The sequence below is a fragment of the Phyllostomus discolor genome, chromosome 8 (genome assembly GCF_004126475.2).
Source record: "Phyllostomus discolor isolate MPI-MPIP mPhyDis1 chromosome 8, mPhyDis1.pri.v3, whole genome shotgun sequence".
Taxonomy (NCBI): domain Eukaryota; kingdom Metazoa; phylum Chordata; class Mammalia; order Chiroptera; family Phyllostomidae; genus Phyllostomus; species Phyllostomus discolor.
Window position 1 is genome coordinate 46,682,500 of NC_040910.2, and position 23,808 is coordinate 46,706,307.

General features: G+C 46.8%; 1 protein-coding gene across 2 annotated transcripts; it reads right to left on the reverse strand.

Annotated features, from left to right (window-relative positions):
- Nucleotides 1-2,869: 2,869 nt before the first annotated feature.
- Nucleotides 2,870-23,808, reverse strand: SLC1A6 (solute carrier family 1 member 6). Of its 2 annotated transcripts, none has more exons than XM_028521511.2 (10): nt 23,417-23,808; nt 17,932-18,143; nt 17,068-17,205; nt 15,341-15,545; nt 14,517-14,559; nt 13,714-14,057; nt 10,699-10,932; nt 9,312-9,506; nt 6,571-6,705; nt 2,870-3,170 (listed from the first exon to the last, which is right to left on the reverse strand). In XM_028521511.2, exons 2-10 carry the CDS (start codon nt 18,134-18,136, stop codon nt 2,975-2,977), a joined length of 1,695 nt encoding a protein of 564 aa, XP_028377312.1. In that variant the 5' UTR covers nt 18,137-18,143; nt 23,417-23,808; the 3' UTR covers nt 2,870-2,974. The 2 variants fall into 2 exon arrangements, with proteins under 2 accessions (XP_028377312.1, XP_035888354.1); XM_036032461.1 differs by having other exon boundaries at nt 2,881-3,170; nt 17,932-18,146; nt 23,417-23,784.

Consider the following 23,808-nt stretch of genomic DNA (forward strand, 5'->3'; position numbering starts at 1 on the left):
TTTAAACTACTGTATCCTCAGGAGTGATAGAATGTGTACCTATTTTTGGAAGGTTGCCCTGCAAACTCTTTTAGAGATGATTTCTGAGGTTATGCAAAATTCAGGAAAGTTGCCAAGTACTGAATCAATACATAAAAATTTGTTGACCACATGAAGACACAGGGAGAAGACAGTCATTTACCAACCAAGGAGAAGCCTCCAAAGAAACCAGCCCTGCTGACACTTTGATCTCGGACTTCCAGCCTCCAAAACTATGAGAAAATTAAATTATGTTGTTTAAATCACCCAGCCATGCAGATCTAGCAAAATAATACACACTGCTCCCACTAGGAGCCCACTAGGGACACAGACCGCTGACTATGGTGTGGGAGAGGCCAGAGGCTGAAATTCTCGTTTGAGACAGGGATCCCAAGCAAAGTTCCAAATGTGGAGTAGGATGTTTTACAATGTAAACCTCAAGAAGGACTATATCTGCTGAGATAGATTCCTTGTGGTTAACTGGACACAAATTCATAGCCAGAGTCTAGCAGTCATTGTTGACAGAGGCCTCTTGTGCACCCTGCATTTCAGGGAAAAACCACAGACTGAGCTGCCAGCCTTCTGTACTGTATTCCTGCTGTCTCAGTTACCCTTTATGAGGGAGTTCCTGGTATCATCTTCCAAACAATGGGCAGAGGCCTGCCCCAATTTGGAACTGCACAGTTAATAGCCTCGTTTGCATCTAAGATTTTATTTATTTTTAGAGACAGGGGAAGGGAGACAGAAAGAAAGGGAGAGAAACATCGATGTGAGAGAGAAACATTGATCAGTTGCCTCTCACATGTGCCCCAACCAGGACAAACTCACAACCCAGGCATCTACCTTGACCAGGAATTGAACTGGCAACCTTTTGGTCTGCGGGACAATGCCCAGCCACCTAGGCCACAATAGTCAGGGCTCATTTGCAACTATACTGACCAATAAAAGCAGGTTCATAATGATCGATTAGAACATGTGATGCTGAACAATCAGGATAGTGCTATTTGGACCAATCAGAATGTGCACATTTGGATTCTTCATTTGCATAAAAATTGATAAATCAGAAACCAAGACAGGCCATTTCTATATAAAAGGCAGACTCTTTTTCTCTGCAGACACTTTGAATTACCAGGAGAGGCTGCGTTTCCCCATTTTGTGAACTGTTCAGCTGACTAAAGTCTCTCCTTTTTCCACACCTCACACTGGGGACTTTTGTTAAAAATAAGCAGAGGAGGCTCTTGCTTTTGCATGGATTACTTCTAGTCTCTGGTTATATATGTCTGCATGGTACCCACAAATAGATTAAAGAATTCTGGAGCCCTCTTCCAAGTTCTCTCAATTGTTTATGTTCAATAGTTCTCTCAGGATCCTAAAGAATGGGGTTGGAGGGCACCCTGAAACACACCTGTGCTTAAATTTCCCTCATATTCGGGAGACATAGATCCTCAAGTGAAGCTTAATTTGACTTAGAAAAAAATTAATGTCATATTTCATGGACAAAGGGATCATAGAGTTGAGTTACCTGATAGCTAGAAGCATATTACTATGTGTTTTCCCCAAACCTTTATTAAGGTCCCATTTAATGCCTCACCTGGTTCACTAGACTGCAGGAAAACCCTTGTGTGGTAAGGAGACACAGAACCCCCTGTGGTTGGCATGGGGATGGTATATCTAGGCCAATTGGTATTAGGAGTCAAGAATTGGGGCTACCAGTTCCAGCTACTCATCCCCTTTAGAAGTTGCTTCCTCTATCCCCAACTGTGGAGTGTATGAAGTAAAGGGTTAAGTCAGAGAGCTATGGGTGCTCACAGCCTGCACATCCCAAAGAAAGGACTGGACCTGATTGGTTCCTGAGTGGTGACCTTTGAGCCTTTGGGATATCTTGTCTGATAGAAGTATCTGTATACTTGGAGTCTTGAGCCATGCCAGGTAGTCTATGCTGACAGGATAATTTATAATGAATGCCTGTTTTTGTACACTGGGGCCTTGGACCATGCTATATTAGTCTGACCTCTAGGGGTACTGAAGAATGAGTAATTAAAGTCAACAGGCACTCCGTGGCTACACAACCAGCCCCCAATAAAAACCCTGCCCTGGCTAGTGTGGTTCAGTGGATTGAGCACTGGCCTGTGAACCAAAGGGTAGCCAATTCAATTACTAGTCAGGGCACATGCCTGGGTTGCCACTGGGTCCCCAGTAGGGGGTACATGAGAGGCAACCACACATTGATGTTTCTCTTCCTCTCTTTCTCCCTCCCCTCCCTTCTCCAAAAATCCTTAAATTAAATTAAATTAAATTAAACCCTGGACCCCAAGGCTCAGGTGAGATTCCCTAGCTGGCAATGCTTCATGTGTTGCCATGCATTGTTGGTGGGAGAATTAACCACCAGCCATGCAATTCCACTAAGGAGGGACCATTGGAAGCTCACATCTGATAGCCTCTGAACCCTGCCCTATGTGCTTCTTGCCTTTTCACATTGATTTTAATCTGTGTCCTTTCACTGCAATAAACCATAAACGTGAGCACCACAGTTTTTCTGAGTTCTGTGAGTCCTTCTGGCCAATCGTGGAACCTGAAGGTGGTCTTGGGGATCTCCCAACACAGAGGCCATGGATATTGTTTGATTATGAGAAATAGTGGTTTTCCTTTCACTTCCTTCAATTATGCTGCTCCTTCAGAAAATAAGGAACATGAGATGACCCCTCACCTTGTTGAACCTTAAGCTTCCTATACCCACAACCCCAGGGAAAACATTTCCACCCTGCTGCCCACCACCCTCCTTCAGTGCCCTCCTACCACCACCCTCTCAAATTCTCAGCATAGGCTCAGAGAAAAATGAAGACCATGGACATCCTTTCATTACTGCTCCTTTATCTCTGTTTCCCCCAAACATGCCAGACAGAACATGTGTTCAGTGCACAGTCATTCAGGCAGTGGGTCTTTCCCAGGACACCCCTCACATGGCACTCTCATTGCCACCCCGTCCCCTGGATGCCCCCTTCTCTTGTGCCATGAGTGACTTGTAGGGCTTCCCCAGGCTTGGGAGAGTGAGCTCGGCTTCCTGCAGCTCCAGCTCCCGCTGAGACAAATGTTCAATGACGGCTGCTCCAATGGAGTCCCCCAGCACATTGGTCATTGTGCGAAGCCGGTCACTGGTGGGGAAGAGAAGAGAAAATTAACCATTAAGCTCCACTAACCAAGGCTTGAAGAGCACCACAGGGAGAGGATGAAGCTGAGGGGGTTTTTGGTGTCTGAAAACTGAGGGTTCACATTGCAGTCCAAATCCTGACCAATGTCCCATCCCCTCTCTCTCCTCAGTTTCCCCTCCTAACAGATATAGAATGGACCAGCTCTGGTATGCTCACATTTGATGTCAGCAATGCAAATCTTTTAAAATATATTTCATTGATTATGCTATTACAATTGTCCCATTTCCCCCTTCACTCCCCTCCACCCTGCACACCCTCTCCCACCCACATTCCGCCCTTTAGTTCATGTCCATGTGTCGTAAGTTCTTTAGCTTCTACATTTTCCATACTATTCTTGCCCTCCCCCTGTCTATTTTCTACCTACCATCTATGCCACTTATTCTCTGTACCTTTTCCCCCTCTCTTCTCCTCCCACTCCCCTGTTGATAACCCTCAATGTGGTCTCTATTTCTGTGGTTCTGTTCCTGTTCTACTTGTTTGCTTAGTTTATCTTTTTGTTTTTGTTTTTGTTTTAGGTGTGGTTGTTAATAATTCTGAGTTTGCTGTCATTTTACTGTACATGTCTTTTATCTTCTTTTTCTTAGATAAGTCCCTTCAACATTTCATAAAATAAGGACTTGGTGATGATGAACTCCTTTAACTGTACCTTATCTGAGAAGCAGTTTAGCTGCCCTTCCATTCTAAATGAAAGCTTTGCTGGATAGAACAATCTTGGATGTAGGTCCTTGCCTTTCATGACTTGGAATACTTTTTTCCAGCCCCTTCTTGCCTGAAAGGTCTCTTTTGAGAAATCAGCTGACAGTCTGATGGGAACTCCTTTGTAGGTAACTGTGTCCTTATCTCTTGCTGCTTCTAGGATTCTCTCCTTCATTTTTACCTTGGCAAATGTAATTATGTTGTGCCTTGGTGTGTTCTTTCTTGGGTCCAACTTCTTTGGGACTCTGAGCTTCCTGAACTTCCTGAAAGTCTATTTCCTTTGCCAGATTGGGGAGGTTCTCCTCTATTATTTGTCCAAATAACTTTTCCACTTGTTGCTCTTCCTCTTCCCCTTCTGGTACCCCTACAATTCAGATGTTGGAATGTTTAAAGATGTCCTGGAGGTTCCTAAGCTTCCCCTCATTTTTTTGAATTCTTATTTCTCCATTCTTTTCTGTTGATTGTTTCTTTCTTCCTTCTGGTCCACTCTATTGATTTGAGTCTCAGTTTCCTTTCCATCACTCTTGGTTCCCTGTGCATTTTCCTTCATTTCACTTAGTGTAGCCTTCATTTCTTCATCTAATTTGCGATCTGTGAGCATCCTGATTACCAGTGCTTTGAACTGTGTATCTGATAGGCTATCTCTTAGTCACTTAAAAGTATTGGCTCTGGGGCTTTGATTTGTACTTCCTCTTGAGACATTTTTGGGGGGGTCTGGTTGGGCCTGTTATGTAGTGGGGAGTGGAGCCTTAGGTGTTCTCCAGGGCAGGGCAACCCGGTTGCTGTGTTGTGCCATTGTATGTGGGTGCGGGGTCCAAGAGGAAACAATGGCACCTGCTCCTCTCTCCATCGGATTTCAGTCCCTTGCACCACTTCCCCCAAGCTAATTGGACCTTTTTGGTGCTAATTCCCATGTGGGTGGGCTTGTGTACATTCTAGGACCCCATGGGTCTCTCCAACGCACTCTCCTGTGAGGCTGGGAGTCTCCCCCTGTGCCTCAACTCCCACAGGTGTTTTCAGTCAGTGTCCCAAGGTTCTATTTCCTGGTGCTGGGACCCTGGATTGTGTGGTCTGTCACACAATTTTGCCTGGTTTATCTGTGCACAAATGTGGCTCGGACAGCCAGGTGCCTTCCTCACAGTGCCTCGCTTCACAGTTGCCACCTCACTGGATCTGCCAGCCACCTGGCCCACTGTGGTCTTGTGCTCAGGATGCCTTATGTGCCCGGGATGCCTTAGTACCCGGGATGCATTATGCGTCCGGTGCCACCACTTTGTGTGCCTTGACCCCTCTCCTCCTGGCTACCTGACTCTGCCCCTCCTACCAGTCTGGATGAATGTGTCTATTTTAACTCCTTGGTTGTCTGACTTCCATACAGCTCAACTTTCTGTCAGATATCTTGTTATAGATAGGTTGTTAGGTTCTTATCTTGTTTCTAAATTGTTGCTGGGCTTATTTTGGTTGTGCAAGGAGGCACAGTGTGTCTACCTACGCCCCCATCTTGGCTGGAAGTCAGAAATGCAAATTTTTTAAGGATGTAAACATCCAATATAAAAAATTAGTGGTTGTGAGCTGAACAGCATACAGAATGAGAAAACCCAGACTCATTTTATCTAAACCTCCTGCTTTTTTTATTTTTCTTTTTTTTAAGAAATTTTATTACACTTATTTATTTATTTATTTTTAGAGAGGCAGGGAGAGAAGGAGAAAGAGAGGGAGAAAAACATCCATGTATGGTTGCCTCTCACACACCCCCTGCTGGGGACCTGGCTGGCAACCCAGGCATGTGCCCTGACTGGAAATCGAACCAGCGACCCTTAGGTTCACAGGCTGGTGCTCAGTCCACTGAGCCACACCAGCCAGGGCTTTCTTGTATTTTTAAAATATGTTTGTTGAGCCCTGGCTGGCGTGGCTCACCAGCTTGTGAATTGAAGGGTGGCTGGTTCAATTCCCAGTCAGGACATACGCCTGGGTTGCCTAGCCAGGTTCCTGGTTGGAGGCATGTGAGAAGCAACCAATCACATGTTGATGTTCCTATCCCTCTCTTTCTCCCTCCCTTCCCCTCTCTATAAAAGTGAATAAATAAAATCTTGAAATTTTTTTTAAATAAATAAAATGTATTTATTGATTTTACAGAGAGAGCAAGGGAGAAAAAGAGAAACATTGATCAGCTGCCTCTCATGTGCCCCAACTGGGGACCAAACCCACAACCTAGGTATGTGCCCTGACCAGAAATCAAACCCCCAACCTTTTGGTATACAGAATAATGCTCCAACCAACTGAGCCACACAAGCCAAGGCTAAACCTCTTGTTTTAGAGTTGAAGACTTTTAAAATATATATTTGCAAGCCAGCTCTGTCCCCCAGATCACCTTTTTGACTTCTACATAAAACAGGTAAAAAGAGGGCCTTTCCAGTTGATAGGAAAAGCCTCCATCATCTGACTCTTTTCTGCCCTACTTCCCAAGGTTAATTTTATGGAATTTGGGATTCAGAGGCCATGATTTGGAGCATTCTCCAAGGGCCCTTTTCACTCTAAAATTCCAGAATTCTGGGTGCTGGTAGGAATGGGAGCCCATAGGTTGGGGGTCCTGAAGGGAAAGCAGGGGCTGGAAGAGAGATAGCAGCAGAGTCTGAAGGACACTCACAGGAACCAGTCCACAGCTATGATCAGCGTGATGTCTTCAGTGGGCAAGCCAACTGATGTGAGCACAATGACCATGGTGACCAGACCCGCCTGGGGAATGCCAGCAGCCCCAACACTGGCTGCAGTTGCTGTGATACTGCAAATGGAGAGAGAACATAGGGAGGCAGGAGGAGGAAAGGAAGAGATGAGAAAGAGGGAAGAAGGGTATACAGAAAGGAAGGACTGAGTTCCTCAGGGCATCTTAAATTAAAATCCCCCATTAAAAAGCAAATCCAAAGTGACTTTCATTAAACACCAATGCAAATAGGTGTTTTCTGCCTTTGCCAGGATCTGGTTGGAAGTCCATCTACAATGGACTTTTGAACACTGAGACAATTCATGTTGTAGACGCAAAAGTAAGCATTTAACTCAGCTGCTTTGTGGGCTGGAAGAGGGCAGAAGAGATGATGGGCAGGACTGTGAACCAGGAGACTGAGGCCCCTGTATGCACATACACCGGAAGTAAGTAGATTGGGACAGCCAGGTCCAGCTACTAGGAATGGAACTCTGTAACAGGAGCCAAGTTTAGACCCAAAAAAAGAAATTGTCTATGATGCTAAGCAAATAAAAAAATTATATATGGTTTTGAAAAATTGAGAGATAAAACCCATGGAAAATGAGATGGTGGTCCAACTTCAAGTACAGGTCTGACTGGATCAAGAGGAAGCTCAATTTTAGCTCCTCCATCATGATTGCCTAGCATGTTGTGATAAGAATAATTCTAAAACCACTGAGCTTACCAGGATAGGTATTAGTGCCCTGAAGTTGACAGTCCTCTTCCTGGTGGCCTCTGAATACCTTTCCCAAATTTTACGATTATGAACATGGAGCCACTCAGGGCACTTAGCCCAAATGATGTCTCTATCAGAACAGAGATTGAGCAAACACTTGGGTTGGTGGACAGAAGATGGACTTTGTGGTCCAACAGACTCCATTCATTAGCCATATGGCCTTTTACATAAACTCTGAGCCTCTATTTCCTTGTCTGTAGAAGGGAGGACATATACCTACCTTGGGGGTTCTTGTGAGCAGTAAAAGAGCACAGTGCTTCATGAATGGGGCTTCAAATAGGGCCATTATTACCATTATTTTAAGTAAGAGAGACTACCTATCTCCCCTAAACACCAGCCCTAGCATGTGTGTGCCCTTAGGAGGTATAGAACACACTCTCAGTGGGACGAGCTAACTCCGGCTGGATCCAAGAAGCCAACTCCAACTTTTGGGGGATCTATTCAGATCAGGTCTAAAGTAGGAATTCCCAACCAACCAAGAAACTGGCCCTTCGACCTCTATCAGCACAGGAGTCCCACTAAGTGTCTTCTTCCTAAAAAAAAAATTCCTGAATAAAAGCAGAGCCTTGGAGAATTGCATCCAGCACATCCCAACCAGCCTTTGCTGGGCGTCCATGTGCAGTCCTTCCTGCCAGAAGCTCAAGCCATGATGAAAATCCTCAATGGCACCTTCCCAGGACCCTGAGTCAGCTGTGTCATCTGATTTCCAAAAGATCCAGTGCAGAACCATGAGTGTGTTGCTCACAGCCATATTCCAAGCACCTGGAACCAAGTCAGTACTGCTACAATAAATATTTGCCGACTGATTGAACTAGAGGCTATTCTCTAACATTGAATACTTATGAAACCTATTACAGGGGCCACAGGAAATAGAAAGCCCCTGTCCCATAAGCTCCAGGTACTTCCTGTGCACATGAAGGCAGAATGGGGTTGCTGAGTGTGAGACAGACTCAGACACCTTCCTTGGGCAAGAGAATCTCAAACTATTGCCTACATATACCTCTGCTTCCTAACTCGACTTCCTTGAATGCCTGGTTCTTTCTCCCACCCACCAATCCCTCCTCCCACCCTATGTTCTGCACTTACCAGACTCCTGGCTCCACCTGTTTCCACTAGGTGACCTTGGGCAAGTAACTGAACCTGCCTCAATTTCCATTTCTTTCTCTCCAAAAAAAAATAATTTTACCCACCTCAGGGGGTGTTGTGAGGATCAAGTAAATGGGCACAAGATTTTCCAGAGCCTTCAATAAATTAACTCTCTCAACTCATACTTATTGAGCATCTACCATGTGCTCGACACCTAGTAGAAATTCCCACAGAAGAAAATCTCCACCCAAACAGAGTTTCCAGTGTGGGGAGAGAAGGGGAGGGGTGGAAAAGGCAGGCAATAAGCAAGATGAATATGTAAAACATATACTAAGGCAGACGGGTGCTAAGGAGAGACAGTTCAGCCTAAAAAAGTCCAGACATGCAAATGTAAATGGGGTATTCAGGGACTGCTTCCCTGAAAAGGTAACATTGGAACAGAGACCTGAAGGAGATGATAACATTTGCTGTGATTTTTGTAATGACTAAGTTAGAACCTTTGGGTAATGGGGCCCAGGATCCAAGTTTATAACAAGAACCTCAGGTGATTAGGATGCGTCAGACATACTTTGGAAAATACTGGACAAAGGGATCTCCCATAATAGTGAGAGGAGATCTGACTGAAATACCCTGCCAGCTCCAACAGCATCAGGGTGCAAAGTCTTACCTGGAGCCTCATCTGACATGGGTGACTGGCCTCTACCCACATCGCCCCTCTACCATCCAAGGTTTCCCTTGATCTTGAGCTGAGGCTGCCTCCTCCCCTAGCCAAGTTAATGATATCTTAGATCTCACCTGCTGGCACGTCCCACCAAGACCATCTCACCTGATAGTTGTGATTTGGCCCAGGTTGAGCTCGTAGTTGTTGACTTGAGCAATGAAGATGGCAGCTAGGGCCTCATAGAGGGCAGTGCCATCCATGTTGACAGTGGCCCCCACAGGCAGCACGAACCTGGTGATGCGGCGGTCCACACCCAGGCCCTCCTCCAGGCAGCGGAAGGTAATGGGCAGTGTCGCGGAGCTGGGGGAGAGAGCCCCAGGGGTTGAGAGCAGGGGATGGTGGCATGGGGCTGGTGCAGCAATGGGCCAAAGGATCATTCCCCTTGAGAACATTGGAAGGCCAGGTGGCAGTCTGAGCCGGGGTGGAGGGCAGGTGTCTAACATTTCAGAGGCTGATAACTGCATGGGAAAGAGGGACTCCTCACAACACAGGGAGCACACAGCAACAGTGTCCTCAAGGCAAATGGTTCCTTGTCCCCTTGATGCCAATAACTTAAAGCTAATTACTACACTAGTACATACCACACTAATTCATTCTATCAATCCACCTCGAGAAGGAAGAGCACAAGGGGTCTTCTGGCTTCCCTCCTCTCAGAGCTGAGGGCTGTTTCCAAGGACCACTATTCCACCCTCCCCTGTCTGGTCAGGGAGTGACCTCAGCTACACTAACACTCTTGGTCTCTCACCCCACCACTTCCCAGAGGAGCAAGACTGACTTAACTGATTGGTGAGTTTCACCAAAAAAGTGGGCATCTCATTTGGGATCAGCCTGTCCACAAAACAAAACATGGGCTCTGTCTGGTCAGCTTTATGCCATGCAATGAGAAACCTGAACCCACAGAGAGGCCCTTTGGGTGTGCAGCCCTGTGGGAACCAGAGGATTTAATTCTGGGGCACAATGGCATCAGTCTTACTTGACCACAGATCAAAAGACACATTCTCCAATCAGCACTGTTATGGGCAATTTAAAAAATGATATTTTTCTTCCATCCCATTGGTGTTTGTGATATTTCTCAAATTGTTTTGAATTTGGATAGGAAAAAGGAGAACTCTTTATTAACCACCTGAAACCACCCCCCAAAAGGAGAAGGAAGCCAAGAGAGTTTCCAGACACCATCTCAAAGAGAATGAGATCATCTGAGCTAGAAAATTACTGAGAACAAGGGGCATATTGGAACCCTCATCTTCACCTCAAAAATGACAGCTGGTTCTCCTCCATATAAATTAGAGACATGGAAAAGGAGAAAAAGGGGTCAGGAGAGTCACCCAGAACAAAGGTCAGTGCCCAAGTGAGCCACCTTCAGGAACCCCTGACATTATTGAGCAACTCAGAACAGGTTCTGTAGTCGGGGGAAAGCAGGTATCCCAGAAGAGCCCATGAAAGACAAAGAATGAACCCAGGAAGGATACCAGTAGTGGAGACTAGGTCATACCTGGAAGACGTGCCCATGGCAGTGATAAGAGCCTGCAGCATGCCCCCAATGAAGGGGAATGGGTTCCGGTGGGTGATGAGGAAGTAGATCAGAGGCAGGACACCACCGGCATGGAGAAACAAGCCCACGATTACAGTCAGGGTGTACATGCCCAGCTGACCCCCCAGAACGGCCATGTCCTCCATCTCTAGGATCTTGCCAGCAATCAGGAACAGGATGCCCACAGGTGCATACCTGGGCCAAACCAGACACCTGTCAGGGCTTCCTCATCACTTCCCCTATAAGCCCGGAGCTGGCACCCCAAGGCTTTGCCCATATAAGACCCTAGAGCCAGGCAGTGCCCACCATTCAGCACCCTACTTCACCCCAAACCTTCCCCACACATTAACAAATAGGACTAGGACCCACAAACACATCCCACTTCCTCTCCCTGCTCACCCACAGCTCAACCCAGGCAGCAGAAAAGTTCCTACAACTCCAGGGCATGAAATCTTGTAAGACCGCTCCTTCATCCACACCCATTCAAGTTCTCCCAAAATTACTGTCTTCAGGACTCTTTCCCTAGACATCACCCAGACAATCCCTAGCTCTAGTCCTCTGACTTGCCTTATTCGCTGCCCCCAACTCTTTGTTCTACATTTGTCACTTTTATGCCCCTATTTTCTTTCCTATAAGTGCAGATTCTCATTCACCAGCCCTGAGCTGTTTCACCTGGATTTCCCACAGACATCTCAAGCAACCTCTTATAGAATCATCTATTTATTTATTCATTCAACAAATATCTACTGAGCACCTACTATGTTGCCATCACATGGTCCCTGACTTTATGGTGCTTACATTCACACAGAAACGTGTCATTAAAAGCTTCCGGTGGTGAAAACTGCAAAAGAGAGTCATTGAGTGGGGCTGTTTAAGCATGAGTGGTCAGGAAGGGCTTCTCTGAAGAGGCAACATTTAAGCCAAGGCCTGAATGCTGAGAAGGAACCATGTATATCTGAGAGGGAAGCATTGCAGGCACAGCACAAAGACCGAGATGAGCATGAACTGGGCGTACTGGAGGAACAGAAAGAAGACCAGTGTGGCTGGAGTGATGAGTGAAAAGGAGAGTGGAGGAGACAGAATAAGTGAGTTCTTCAAGGGCTCACCTGTTCGCCCACAAACCAGCCCATTGCTTAGTCTTGTGAGTTTCTGCCAGCGATGCCATCATTCACCCATCACCAGGCTTCAATTGTTATTGCTCTCTCTTTAGTAATTGAAGTCTGTACTTGGTCATTATCATGGTGGATGTACTGGAGGAGATTGGGGTCTCTGGGGAAGTTGATGCAATAGGTTGGGTCAGAAATGGTGAAACTCTAAGTCTGTGGGAATGAGGACGTGGCATCTTCTCCAACCACAGGGATCCCCAAGTTGGGCTTAGGGTTAGCCCTCGTCAGTGGTTGTTGATTTATCTCCAAGTCTACAGCTACTTCTATGATTATTCTGCATACCCCTTTCCCAGGTCTCTCATCTCCATCCTTTCAGTTCATCCTCTGCAAAATTACTCCTAAACCCTGAATCCATTGCACATGACTTCTCTCCAATATTCAGCCTCCTGGTGCATATGGATATTTGCTCTCATCATGCCAATGACACCACTGTAAAACCATGGTTCCGAATTCAGTTGAGTCTTTAATACCCCTTGTCAATTTTCTTGCTTAGCCTTAATAAGCTCCCCTTCCTTTCCCCCCAGCTGCCTTTCCAAGCTCATAAATTGGCCTCTAGTCCTCTATACAATTTTCAAGTTATTTTGGATAATGTACAGTCTTCCTCAACTTGAAACCAGAAAGTCTTGTTAACATCTTCCACCACTATTGCCAAGTTAGCATATGCTCCCACCTTCCTGAACTCCTCACCATGCTCCAAACAACTCAGGTTCTTTCAAGCTTTGCACGGTCTCTTCCCTCTGCTTGAAGAGCCTCTCCCCTGCTTCTGTCCTATTGGATTCCTTACTCACCTCTCAAGGCCCAGTTAATAGGCGACCTTCTTCATTACTCCCTCCTCACCTTCCCCAGCGTAGTTCACTGCATGTCCCTCCATTGGCTCCCTCTTCCATGTTCACACTTTTTAATACCCTTTTACTACAGACCCTTCCCTTTTGCATTACACCGATCTAGTATATATGTCTGTCTCCCCCAAGACTTTGTGAGCTCCTTGAGGACAAGGAGTAATGCATCCCTGTATTCCAGAGTTCAAGACAAAGTCAATCTGGAAAAATGTCTGCTAAATAAGTGAAGAAATTAGTGAAGGTGTGAAGGAATTTTAAAAATGAATAAATGCATGCATCAATTAAAGAATAATTAGTGAATGGATAAATGCATAAGAAAATGAGCAAATGAAACTTGAGTGAGGGGGTGAGTGAACAAATTAGCATATTAAGTAAATGGATGAATGAATGCAAGAAATATCTGAGAGAGTAAATGCAGAGATGAATAACTGAGTCAAAGTGTGAGTCCCAATGAATAAATGACTTAGTGAGCAAATGAATTCATCAATCAATGGCTTAACTCATTAGTGAGTTTATGAGTGAATGAATGTATGAATGAGTAAATTAACCAATGCATAGAAGAATGAATAAGTGAGTGAGAAAAATGAATGAACAAATGCATGAAAAAATGAGTATAAATGAATAAACGAATAAAGGGATGATTTGGCCAATCCATAGAATACTGAGTGGATGCATAGATGAACAAGACAGTGAATGGACAATGCATGGAAGAATGAGTATAATGAATAAGTGAGTGAATGAAGAGATGAACAAGGAAGTAAGTGAGTGACTAAATCATTGCAGAAAAGAGTGAATAGATGAGCGATCAAATGAGTATATGAGTGAGTGAATTAACCCATATATGTATAAATGATGTTGGCCAAATGGTCCCAATGACCCTGTCAGCAGCTACTCCACTGCCTGACTTCCCAGCCCTGGCTCCATCCTTCCCTGTGCCATCACTATTCACCCTCTCACAGTCCAGCACTCACCAGATAATGATGCCCACCAGCCTCATAATAGCCTCATTGAGGCTGTCAAAGAAGTCCCGCAGGACTCGGCCCTTGTGTTTCATGCCACCAATGACCAGCCCAAAGGCCACAGAGAAGACCACAAGGCCCAGAGCATTGATGCCATTAGCTGAGCCAGACACAGGCACAGTCTCCTCGAAGGTCAGCACCTCCTGCAGAGTGCCCAAGGCCCGAGTGACATTTTCCAGGAGGCTGGTTCCATTCTCCATTGAAGATGGAGGAGGCATGGAGGTGCTCTGCTCGGATCCATTCTCTGTCCTCACCACGGTCCTGGTTACCAGCCTTGTGCTGTAGTGTGTCTTGAACTGGAATATGGAAAGATTGGGACCAAACTTGATTCAGTGGATGCATCAGTCATCTGGAAAAATGTCTTTCTAATACCAGTTCCAGGTTTCCTGGAGAGTCTTCATTCAGTAGATATGAGTGAATAAATGAGTTGATGAGTGAGTGAGTGAACAACCAAAGCATGGAAGAATGAGTATAGACTCTGCATTTTTCACAAGCTCTCTGGCCAATGCTCAGACAAATTTGGGGGACTGTGTTTTCAACCATTTACAGTCAGAAGCCTTGGTTCCTCCTCTAGTACCATCCCCAGGAAGCCCTGGGCCTATGTTCTTCTCTCTAACCCTCCCTTGAACATCATGCAAATAGCCATTGCTCTGCCAGGCCCTTCTTCCAACCCTTCACCCCTAAACCACTCATTCATCAGCAAGCTCCCCCCACCCTCCAAGCCTCCTTGATTGAACTGTGTACTTCCCCCTGACCTGTTTGAAGCAGGCTTCCACAAGGTTGGGTGGAAACATATTTCTGCAAAAAACATAAGATGAAAGGAAGGGGTTAGATGTTGGAAAGTCATCTAGGATGATGATGATGATGATGAAAATAATAATAATAATAATGGCAGCAAGGGCAACAGTAATAATGGTAGCCAACATTTCAACACTTATTCTAGTCCAGGCTAAGTAAGCTAGCTAAGTGCCTTACCTATATGATCTGATTTAAACACTTACAATAACCCTAAAAGTGAGTGTTATCGATGGCCCCATTGTACACACACCCCCCAAAAAGGACAAAATATTTAGGTAAGTTACCCAGCCACACAGCTGCTAAGGGGTGCAGATGGACCTCAAATCCAGGCCTGTCTGAGCCCTTTAGTAGGATCCTATGCCGCCATAGGGACTTCAATTCATACACATATGCCTCAAAAAAATAAAATAACCAGACTGTTCCTGCACTCCACCAACTCCCGCCAAGTCAGTGGCTAGGGTAGAACTGTAGCTAGCCTTGATCTAGCTGGAAAAATCTTGCTGTTCCAACAGATCTTGGGAAAACCAAACACCATCTCTCCTGAGCCTATCCCAAGACATAGCTTCTCTAGGCTAATGATCAAAATATCCTCCCCTAGGAGTCGGATGCTCTTGGAGGAATTGTGCAAGGTTCCAAGCCAGAAAATGGGTACCAATAAAGCTAGGTTCAACCTGGAGGTTGTGTTTACAGGCTGGATTGGCCTGTCTCCCTTTGTCTCTCCTCAAGTACAGGTTGTTGCACATATGGCCAGAATTCCCATCAAAATTAGAAAGGACGTCACCTGACCAGGTCCATGAAGGCATCAGCCGTAGGGATGGTCTCGATCCGGCCCTCACGGTGCAGCCCCTCCTTGGAGCCCTTCCCAGGGTGGATGATGGTGACCATGAGGATGCCAATGAAGACCGCAATGACGGTAGTCACCATGTAGTACACAGCTGCCCGCATCCCCATCCGCCCTGTCGCCTTGTTATCCAGGGATGCCATACCTGGAGGACAGGTGGTGCAGCCACAAGCATCTCCCTCCACACCCCACCACCCACTCTCCCATCCATCCACTCCTCCCCCCACTCCACCAGCTCTACAACCATTCCACCAAGCTCCCTTCCTCCTGCACACCCCTAGCACCCACACCATTACCCTTGACATATTCATCATTCTTCAACTCCATGCTATTTTCTATATATGTCTTCCACTCCATCCTATGTCCCAAGCACTACTTCACTAAGTTTCCCTCTACTGCAAGACAACCTTTTTAAACCCCATACAATCCTCCATTTACCCCTATTTTGCACTGCAACTTCACTTTCACTCCATTCTTCATCCCACTATTCACCCCATAATGACACCTCCCTGCAACCCAGCCACTGTACACTCTCTGTAGTAGATGTTTTTGGTGTCCTCTCCAGACACTTTTACCAGGCTGATACACCTATCCTTCAGCTTGTGGAGTGTGTTAGCTGCTAACAGTTCATGCCGTCCCCTTCCCCTAAGAATGGTGCTCAGCTAAACAGGAGTTGCCTGACCCAGAAAGGCCCCATGGGAGACCTACAGCCAGTGACTGGCTGGTACAAGGATTCAAAGATCCAGCACCTTTGACTCTGATGGGAAGAGTTGGGAGGAAAAATTCAAGGTTGTGGCCCTTGCTCCAGAGCTCCCTGTGGGATCAGGCCAATAGGCCAATCTTCTCCAGAACCCACATCTCTGCTTAGCTTTTTTCCCCACCCCAACCTGTTCCCTCACTTCCTCATGAGTTTCTTTTGAGAGCTGTCCTCAAGAAATCGCTTGTGCACCTATATACCCATCTCAGGCCCTGCTTCCAGGAAACCCAACCCAAGAAACCATTCTTTCATGCCTTTACCTTCATGCTTATCCCAAAATCTGGAGACTGGCAATCAACCACCCAGGGGCCAAATATGGCCCACTGCTTGCTTTTATAAATACAGTTTTATTAGAACATAACCACACCCTTTGTTTACATATTAATCTGCATCTGCATTAGTGCTATAAAGGCAGAATTGAATAGTCACAAAGGAGACCCTACAGCCTCTAAAGAGGAACTATTTACTACCTATCCCTTTACGAAAAGTGTGCTGACCCCTGCATAGTCCATCCATGCTTCCATCCCACCCCAACCCACCTCCATTTCAAACACTTTCATCCACATCACTCCCTGACCATCCACGCCACATCCCAGCTGCCTTCCTGGGTTGCTCCACTGCAGCCTTCCTTTCACGTCTGCACGATACTAAGTTCCTGGCAGGCTGGTATTTTGTCTTCAGTGGGAAGTATAGGAAAGTTACTGAGATAAATAGTGTAGGTCATATGGGGTCTGGAACCTGGGTCTGATTGGGATCCGGGCTTTGGCCAAGGACTCTGGGCTGGGCATACACTCAGTGTTTGAGGTCCTTAATTGAGGAGTGGTCCCATGCTTGGGACCACTTTGGCTCCAGGTTTGACCTTGGGCTGTGGGTGGATCTTAAAGGCCAACACTGGCCTGGGCTCTCTCACCTGTGACCAGACTGGAGACGATGAGCGGCAGCACTAGCATTTGCAACATCCTCATGAGAAGCTCTCCAGGGAAGGAAAAATACTTGATCTGGCGGTAGGTGAGCTGGTATGGGCGCAGGGCAAAGGCCAGGCTGACCCCTAGGGCCAAAAAGGTCCATGGAGTGGAGTCGGAGTCACTCAGGCCCAAGCAGGGGCCATCCATCCCAAAAAGAGTGTATGTGGATGGGAGTTAGAGAAAAGGAGAAACATTCTATGTGTATGTATGCACATTGTAGAAATGTATGGATTTATGTGTTACCGTGTTGACACAGTACAAATTTGTGTGTAAAGGTTAGCACACAGGCATGCATGTGACAGCAAACACTCATTCGTGCATGTGTCTGTGCTTGTATATGTGAGCCCATTTACATGAAATGCACACGGTTTTCCTGTGTGTGTATATAGTGTGACCCTATGTATATAGTTTTCAAACATGCAAGTGTATGTGTATTTAAGTTCATAAGTGTGTCAATATGTGTGCAGAGGAACGCATGTGCTTGTGTGGATGTGTTTGTAAGTTCCAGTATGTGTGCACTGTGTGTTTACATGTTTGCAACTGTAAGTTCTGTGCATGCATAAAAATAATGTGTTCATGTTTGTGTTCATATGCAGAAAGTGTGTTTGTATAGTGTACACAAGTGTGTGTGTGTACACATACATATCCATGTAACATTGTGTGCACTGTGCGAGTGTCCTGCCCTGGGAAGTTGGGGTCGCTGGTAGGACAAGATGTGTGCATGCGTGCAGGTGAGAATGAGTCTGTGGAATGAAGAGATGAGCACGCAAAGAATTTCCCTGCAGTCCCTGCCTTCCCAGCCCACTCACCTATGATCACAGCACTGACGGTCAGCAGGATGAAGGCGTTCCTGCGCATGAAGCGCAGCACATGCTCCCGGGTCATGGTCTGCAGGCGCAGGCGTGTGCGCAGTGCTCTCTGCTGCATGCTCTCCTGCAGCTGCTGCAGCCAGCCTACCCTGCCCAGCCGCTGGCCACTCTCCCGCAGAAACAGGCTGTTGCCGTGGCTGCTCATTGTCTATCTGCTGGGGACAGAGGGCCAAAAGACCAGGGCCTGGTGAGGGACAGGACAGAAGACGGATGTGGGCGAAGGGGGAAGGGTGGGTAGGGCAGAGGAAGCTGGTGAGAAACTCAGAGTATCCCGACAGTGGGGAAGGGATGATGTCTTTTGGCTGGGATGTTCTGGGGTATGGGACAGCTAAGACCACTGCCTAGGGTTCAAAGGTCATGTCCTAGAAAGGGTCAAGGTCTCAGAATTGCTTCCTGGCTTGGCTGGGAGAGGCAGGAAAGGAGACCATAATATAATAGGCTCTTTTGCCATTCCCTGACTCACAAACCAACCTAACAGCGCTTTCCTGAGTGCAGCTGCATGCAGAGTCCTGGACATGGTACCTTGGGGCCAGACAGGAAACCAAATTAATATGGTTTCATGTCTGTCCTGGAGGTGCTGACAAATGGGCTTTCAACAACAAAATCAATGACAGCAAGTGCCTGGTAAACAGTGGGTGCCCAGTAAATGCAGCTGCTTGCCTAAGTGCCTGAGTGAGCAACAGGAAGAGGGGGGAGTCCCTTGGGAAGGAAACAGTGACAATCCTTGACCCCAGTGGCTCTTTAGGAGGGATCCACCTGACTGATCCACCTTTGAAGAGAATGTGATGCTCCCTTCAGAGTCTCTCTGGGGCACCAGGCACTGTTTCACCAACTTCTGGTTTTGTGTCTCCTCTTTAAATTTGCCCACATCCATATAATCATATTTACGTCCTAAATAAATGTATCTAAAATGGAAACTTTAGATACATTAGGTCTTTAAGTCATTAATTTGAACTGCTAATTATGTTTTAGTACACATTAAATAAATGCATATAAAAATAAATGCCTGCCTATTCTTTTCCCAGCTAAACACCTTACATGTACAGGGCAGCTTGGCAATTGTCACTGGTATTGGGCCTGAGGAATTTTACCTCAGAGCTTCCTTCCTCCATTAAAAAAAAATGTTAAGCCCTGGCTGGCGTAGCTCAGTGGATTGAGCACGGGCTGGGAACCAAGTGTCCCAGGTTCGATTCCCAGCCAGGGTACATTCCTGGGTTGCAGGCCAGAACCCCCAGCAACCGCACATTGATGTTCTCTCCTCTCCTCTCTCTTTCTCTCTCCCTCCCTTCCCTCTCTAAAAATAAATAATAAAAGCTTTAAAAAATGTTAAAATTGTATTTTACAACTGCTTTGGTATAAAGGTGAATATATTATCTTGGAACTAGGTAGAGGTGATGGTTGCACAGTATTGCAAATGTACCAAATGCCACTGAATGCCACTTTGAAATGGTTGGTTTCTGTTATATGAATTCACTTCATTATATATTAAAATATTTTCTTTGACTCAAAAGTTTAATTCTTTCTCCTGATTTTTAAAGAAGTGAAAACATTTCTGTGGGCACTAGGCCCTGAGCCTCCAGTTCCTGAAGGACAGGCAGCCTTGCCTATACTGATCCCACAGCAAACATGTGGCAGTTCCCCCATTCCACTGGAAATCTGTTAGTCCTCCAGATGCATTCATCCATTCCCAGATACAAGGCTGGCCACTAGAAATGACATTGCCCAGGCTCTCTTGCCCACATGGCTCCCTCTGGGTCAGGCCAGTGGAAGGCAAGAGGAGAGCAGAGGGTGGGGAAGAGATGGAACAGTGATTCTCCCAGCTTCCCAAGCCACTCCCTGCTTGGCAGGGGCTGTGTTCCTCCACCCACAGCTCCCATCACACAGTCCTCTGTGCCTGTTGGCCATTTGATGCCTTCCCTGGAAAAATGGTCTGCTTAGGTTGTCTGCCCATTTTTAATTGGATTTGGGGGGTTGTTATTGAATGTATGAGTTCTTTATATATTTTGAATATGAACCCATTTTCCATATACAGTTTCTAAAACTTTTCTCCCATTCTGTAGGTTTGCCTTTTTGTTTTATGAACAATCTTTCTTTTGCTGTGCAGAAACTTTTACATTTGATGTAGTCCCGCTTGTTGGGTTTTGTTTTTGTTACAAGTGCTTTTTGGTGTCACATCCAAAAAATCACTGCGCACTATCAAGGAGAGTCTTTCCTATGTTTTCTACCTGGAATTTCATGGTATCAGGCCTCATGTTAAGCCTTTGATCCATTTTGAGTTAACTTTGGTGATTGGTGTGAAGTAGGGGTCCAATTTCATCGTTCTGCACGCAACACCATTTGTTGAAGAGACTCTCTTCTCCCCATTGGATGTTCTTGGATCTCTTGACACTACAGGTTCTGACTCTCACAATAATGGCAATCACATTATAATATATAAGTGTATCAAAACAACATGCTGTATACCTTAAATTTTCTCAATGTTACATGACAAATATACTTCAGTTTTAAAAAATGATAATTCTGTTACAGCCACCACTGTCCTTGGGTCTCTGTCCCGCTCCCCCCCCTGAGAATCCCTACTCCTGCTGTCCCAGCCATACTGGTTTCCCTGAACCCTGCTCACCCCTTTGTAAATAGTCCTTATCTTACTCTTTTTAACCCCCCCTTTTGAGCATGCTGTTTCCTGACTGATACACCAGATTCACCTCACTGTTAGAAAAAACTCTCCGAGCCAAATGAAGGCATTAAGTGTTATATACTGTGTGGAACTCTGTGCAAGTTTGCCTGGGATTGCCACACCAGGAAGAACTTGGCCTTGCCCAGCTAGTCTCTGAAGGATGGCAGCTTTGGATTCCTTTCCTCACCCCACCCCCACTGACTAAATTCATACAGGTCAGAACTGGGAGCCTGTTGGAAGCTCAGTTCCACCAGCAGGTAGGTGCCTAGACTTTTTGGTTTTTGTCTGCCACTGGCTGAGCAGCTACTCTTCTGAGGTCACTGTCTTTCTTGCCCTCTTTGCTCCCCCCACATCTGAGAGATGAGTCATCTGCCTCAACTTTCCAGGTCTAAGCTCCAGGTCCCCAGTGCCAAACCCCAATCAGGGTCCTGCTCCAAATGAATCCATCGATGCTGCTTCTTACCTTGCTATAAAAAATCCCAGACATGGGACCACACACAACACAGGAAACTTGTAATTTCTCCCTCTCCTCTAGATGTACGTTTCCAGGCACTGAGTGGTAACTCCAAGTTGCCTGCGGGTCCCACGGAACTGTTCAGCTGAGATCTAAACCAGCCACAACAACTCCAGAGCTAGTTTTCTCTCTTTCCTTTCTCTTCCTTACAAAAAGTAGCATGGTACAAAGCAGGGATAAACAAACTATAGTCTGAGGGCCAAACCCAGCCCACTGTTTGTTGTCATAAATAAAGTTTTATTGGAACACAGCCACACTCATTTCTTACGTATTGTCTATGTGCTATAATGTCTGACTTGAGTTGTTGGCACAGACATTATGTGGGCTGCAATACAGTTTCTATGGCCCTTTAATGAGAACATTTGCTAACCCCTGATCTTGTAGGAGAGAATGTCTGAGCTCTTTTTTCAAACTCCACTCCACCTTGCAGGCACAAGTCAATTTCTATATGGATTAGATGGCCCAATTCAGGTGATGCTTAGAACAGCACCTGGTGAGCATGAAGTGGATGCCACCTGTGGTGCATGAAAAGGAAAAACCCAACAGACTCATGACTGAGAACAGAGAAAATGCTGAAGCCGGAGGGTGCCTTCCTATCAACTTTTCTCAGTCCCATCTGCATCATTTGTTAAGCAACACTTGACTTGAAGTGGTTTTTCCAGGACCCTGGCTTACTTGGGCCTTTCTCAATCTCTCTTGGACTCCTGGGGGCTTCTCCCCTCACTCTGAGTTCTCTCTTTTCACTATGAGGCTCTCCTGATGCTGGAAGTCTTTTTACCCTCTTTCTTGGGCTTCCTGCTTAGGAAATGGCCCTTCTAGTGCCCCAAGTCTCTGCACAGATTCAAGGATTGGTCTCCCACCAGTTCCCCCAACCTCCAGGCTCAAATGAGAAGTGCTGGTGGCCCCTCCGAGCAGAAAGAAAGAAGCTCTTCCGTTCTAACGCTGGAAACAAGCTATGGGGGACAAAGCACGTTTGCTTTCCATACATTTTATCTCAGCACTCTGCTAGCCTAGCGGGAGGAGTGAGGGGAAAGAGAGGACAGAAATCACACGCATCACACATCACACACTTCTCGTGTGCAGTTGACACATACACAGCCACACAGGCACACAATCACACAAAAAACTGTTCAGACACATAGCCCATGCACAGCTTCAGAAATGCAATGGCACTCATGCAACTTCAGATACACAATTCCTACACACACAAACACATGCACACACACTCGCCACATTCATGCACACCATCCAACACACAACCCACATTCCTCTTCAAACATACAACCCTGCACACACTTTTGCAGCCCTACACAATGCCCCTTGTAAATGAAACTCCAGACATGCAGTGACAACCAATTCCTACACACACCCACATACACACACACACACACACACACACACCCCTTGGGACACAGTACCACAAACTTCAAACGTTCAAATTCATTCCTACATTTAAATATTCAGGCACACACACTTCCTTCTTTCAAAAAGAAAATCCTCACCAGAGAATATGTTTTTATTAATTTTAGAGAGAGAGGAAGGGAGAGAAAGACAGAGAGAGAAACACTGATATGAGAAAGAAACATTGATTTGTTGCCTCCCACAGGAGCCTGGTCAAATGGTCGAACCCAAAACCTGGATAAGTACCCTGACCAGGGATAGAACTCACAACTCTTTGGTGCAGTGGATGACGCTCCAACCAGCTAAGCCACCGGGCCAGGGCAGCACACACTCTTTTTTGGAAAGCAACCCCACTCATAAATTGTCCCAAACACCCACACATCACCACCACCTCCCACATATCTTTGGACCCAGCCCCCCTGCAGCAGTAGCAAAGTCTCAGTCACAATCAGGTCTGTCCGAGTTGGAGGAATAAACCCTCCGATAGATAAGGGACGGCGCCCTGGAAAGGTTCGAGGCACCAGGCGTAGAGCTGGAACTTGCCCAGGAGTGGAGGTCACAGAGAGAGGAAAGGAACGTGGGCGAGGAAGATGAGCAGAGACCCGGGGGTAGGAAACTAATGGTAGGAAACGCAAAAGGCTACCGGGAGGTGAGCGGTGGCAACTACTCTTAAAGGGCACCGAAGCGCTGGCTGCATCAAAGAGCGGCCAGAGATGGCGCCTCACCCGCCTGACTCCAGGGTGGGCCGATCCCGCCCAGGATCCCGCCTGGGATCCCTCCTGCCTTGAGCCCCAGGGCCCCTGCGCGTGCGGGGCCGCGGTATCCCCACTCACCAGTGTCCGCAGCAGCGGGGATGGCTGCCTGCACCTTGGCCTGTACGCTGCGTCGGAATGCAGGAGCCGGAGCCCCGCACAGCGCCCGGCTCGGGCAGCGGGGAGCCGCCAGGGACAGCACAGCACTGTCTCTGGGACCAGACAGCGGAAGCACCAGCGGGGAGCCGGGACGCGCTGTACAGCTGGGGGTTCGGGGCAGGCCTTGCGCTCACGTGGGTGCGGGGGCGCCCGGAGGCCGGGGGAGGGGCGGAATCCCCTCCGGGATGCCCCACCCCCCCACCTCCCCGGCGCCCAGACTCCGCAGCAGCTCTGGAGAGGGGGCACCACTTGTTTGCGGTAGGAGGGGGTTCCTGGGTGGGCGGGGTGGGTGGCCTCTCCTACGTCCAGCCCCC

Excerpts from the sequence above, each read along its gene's own strand:
- SLC1A6 (XM_028521511.2), bottom strand. The coding sequence starts at position 18,136 with ATGAGCAGCCACGGCAACAGCCTGTTTCTGCGGGAGAGTGGCCAGCGG. Across the intron at positions 15,546-17,067 it reads CGTCTCCAGTCTGGTCACAG|GTATGGCATCCCTGGATAAC; the intron begins GTGAGAGAGCCC and ends CCTGTCCTCCAG. Across the intron at positions 14,058-14,516 it reads TGGAAGCCTGCTTCAAACAG|TTCAAGACACACTACAGCAC; the intron begins GTCAGGGGGAAG and ends TCCATATTCCAG.